This window comes from Cyprinodon variegatus, unplaced genomic scaffold (assembly GCF_000732505.1).
Source record: "Cyprinodon variegatus isolate N-32 unplaced genomic scaffold, C_variegatus-1.0 Scaffold538, whole genome shotgun sequence".
NCBI classification, from domain to species: domain Eukaryota; kingdom Metazoa; phylum Chordata; class Actinopteri; order Cyprinodontiformes; family Cyprinodontidae; genus Cyprinodon; species Cyprinodon variegatus.
The window spans coordinates 213,474-216,932 of record NW_015150991.1 but is presented as its reverse complement, the minus strand read 5'-3'; the positions used below and the strand labels follow the sequence as shown (position 1 = coordinate 216,932).

General features: G+C 33.9%; 1 protein-coding gene across 1 annotated transcript in view; it reads left to right on the top strand.

Annotated features, from left to right (window-relative positions):
* The window catches only part of pts (6-pyruvoyltetrahydropterin synthase), a 5,089-nt gene continuing 1,630 nt past the window's right edge, over positions 1-3,459 (top strand). The window contains exons 1-4 of the mRNA XM_015391367.1: positions 1-179; positions 2,247-2,326; positions 2,437-2,459; positions 2,543-2,599. Coding sequence (XP_015246853.1) covers positions 88-179; positions 2,247-2,326; positions 2,437-2,459; positions 2,543-2,599 — 252 coding nt within the window. The 5' untranslated portion in view covers positions 1-87. The remainder of the gene's footprint in view (positions 180-2,246; positions 2,327-2,436; positions 2,460-2,542; positions 2,600-3,459) is intronic.

Genomic DNA, 3,459 nt, shown 5'->3' with positions numbered 1-3,459 from the left:
AATGGCGGACAGCCTGAGTCACTGACAGGTCTGACAGCAGACAGCTGGGTTTTATTCTCCATCCTCAGCTCTGCCTCTGCAGCCAACATGGCCGAATCCACTGGGAACGACAAGGCAGCGGTGCGCATCGGATATATAACCCGAGTCCAGAGCTTCAGCGCCTGCCACAGACTCCACAGGTACTCTACACACTGCTACCAACGTTTCTTTTTTTTAACGCCAGAGAAAAGACGGGCTGAAATAAAACAGCGCTGCTTTTTCCTGAAATGCACGAGGGGAAACAAACGTCACGTTTAAACTTCACGTTACGTAATATGGGTAGAAATCAAATACGATGGATTTGTGAATACATTGACAGTTATGGGTTACAGAAAGAAAGAGCATATATGAGCAAGCTCTTCTGGGACTTGTAGTTTTTATTTGATTTACGGAGCTTTAATGACGCTGGAAGCTCGATCCGTTCTGCGCATGCGCATCCAGATAAACACCTGGGTCGTCCTCGATTGTATTGTTAAATATACCTAAATGACGTTTTCCCTCACCCAAAATAGTAAATGTGCTAAAATATAATATCTTAAATGTTAATAATCTCTTTTTTGTGTGAAAATAAATGCCTTAAAATCCTTTATTTTATCAGTCGTCTCTGCCCGATCTGCACCGGAAATGGGATCAAACGCAACTTCCGGTGGTTAACTTTTTCGGTCTTTGGATTAACACATAAATCTAGTCTTTTTGAGTTTTATGTTTTCGTTTCGTTTAACCTTATTGTATATAGTGCGTTTTCTATAGAAAGAAACAACTAAAATGCAGATAAACATGGTTTAATAATATTTTGGATGGAGAAAATGTAAAAAGCATAAAAATTGTCTCAAAAAACTCATAACACATTTTTTACATATGTGTATTAGTTTTCTATAGTGAGTTACGGATAGAAATAAGTAATTTTAGTTGCATAATGACATTATTTATGGACACATTTTTTTTTTTCCACTTAAAGTCAACAATAATATATAAAACATATAATTTTTTACATATGTGTATTAGTTTTCTATAGTGAGTTACGGATAGAAATAAGTAATTTTAGTTCCATAATGACATTATTTATGGACACATTTTTTTTTTTCCACTTAAAGTCAACAATAATATATAAAACATATAAGTAAACAAATATGCCAGGGGGTATGTTACAAAAAAATAATAAAATCAGGTGGAAAGACAAACAGATTGACAAACATATGCGCTGGGGAGTGTCATTTGTGCATATGTATGTATACATATATACATGTATATATTCTACAAATAATATTTAGGACACATTATTTATGGACTCGTGTTTCCGGGACAGATTGGGTAGTGACAGATGTGTCGTTAATTGTGTCGGAAAAATACATTTTATTTGTGGAGTAATTACAGAAAGCCTCAGTCATAAAACTAACATATTCAATTGCAAATACATAAACATTTTTGTGAAATAAAAATTTTTAAGCTGTAAAATGACAGTTTTTTTAGGCTTTACAAAAGTTTTATTGTAGTTTAAAACTGCCTAATTTAGTGTTTAGTGACACATCTAGTTACATTGCATTGCTTTTGTGTGTGTGTGTGTGTGTGTGTGTTATATTAGAAATAAGTATTAGTATTACCCTCTAGTAGTTTTAAATCTGACCATATGTTATCCTTAAAGGCAGCATTTTTCAACTGGATTATTTTTATGGAGTACACTGCAAAAACAATCTAGAAATAACTACAAATTGTCTTAAATTAAGTGAATTTGTCCTTAATTTGAGTAGGTACAGTACATAAGATGATCTGCCAATGGAATAACACTGTTTACTCTTAAAATAAGATAATTAGAGAATATGCTCTTGAAATAAGACACAGCTATTTTTTTTTACTTATTTTAAGTGTAAATTGTCTTGTTCCACTGGCAAAGTGCCTCACTTACCTCCTCAATTCAAGAAAAAATGTTACTTATTTTAAGAAAAAATTACTTACCGGTATTTAGATTTAAGTTTCTTGCAGTTTATGGATGGAGTATGGATTCTTTCTAATATGCATATTCTGAATCATTTTTAAGTGATTACGTTGCACTATGTGGAATGTGCTTTTATGCAATAATGTCAATAACCCCTGCCCATGTGTTTTTTGTTTGACCTGTGCTATCAGAGCACAAAAACCCTACTGTAAAAGCTGAAAAGAATCAGATTCCAACGAGCTGTTGTTCATATATTTTCTGCAACTTTTTCCAGTCTTCACCTGAGTGATGAGGAGAATAAAGAAGTTTACGGAAAGTGCAACAATCCCTATGGTCATGGACACAACTACAAAGGTTTGCTTAGCTTCCTCACTCCTAGACTGTTACATAATCCATACATAGTTTCACATTAAGCCAACTCTGTTTTCTCCGTTTCACTTGACTATTGTCCTTTTACTCCACAGTGGAGGTGACTGTGCGTGGAAAAGTTAGTATCAAACAAGTATTTCTATAAAAATCAGAGTAAACTGAAACTGATTTTAAAAAAGTATCCTGGAAATGTGTTTGCAGATTGATCCTGTAACCGGCATGGTCATGAACCTGACGGACCTAAAGAGGTGTATTGAGGTAAGCCTATCCTAAACACACTCTCCTCACTCAAAATGGAAAGACATTGATACATTTTATCTCCATTTATTTTTTATTACAATTTGTCAATTGGCTTTTTTTTTTTTTTTTTTTTCTTTACAATTTGCCAATAGATATCAGTTATATCAGATTACATGCTTTATGTAAAAGATATTTTAAGGCACCTTTTTCTATCAGACTTTTGATCAACTAATCAAAAAAGAAATCAACACATTTATTTATTAGCCAAATAAGCGTTAGTTGCAGCTCTAGATAGAATATTCCCTGCTAAGATGCTAAGGAAAATGGTTGGTGCACTGTAATTGCAAAAAAAGAATAGAAGGTTTTGGAAAACATGGGTTAAGCACAATTAATCCATTTATGAATATGTTGAAAATATCAGAGGATTTACACTCCTCCAATCATCATAAAGACTGAAAATGTCACACTGGACCCCAAACTTGGATTCTGTTCTTCTCCAGACTCAGGAACCTTGATTTCCAAATAATAATAAATATATAATAAATATAAAATAAATACAAAATGAACCTTTATCTGAAAAGAGGACTTTGGACGATTTAACAGTTATTTCCCAGTCAGCTCTTGGATGGGATTTTCTTTATAAGGATTTTAGAGGCAGCTTTTGCCTGTGCAACATTTCCCCCCCATCATATTCTCATATACTTGGATTTTTAACAAGACATAATTGGCTACAGGGCTGCTCAGTGACACAGTGGGTAGCACTGCTGCCTTGGAAATCTTTTCTGATGCTTTTTTCTTTTTAACCCATGTGGCTTAAAGATCTCCTCTCAGCCGCTTAGCAAGCAGGGAAATGGAAGGTCTGGAAGTGAAACTTAAAT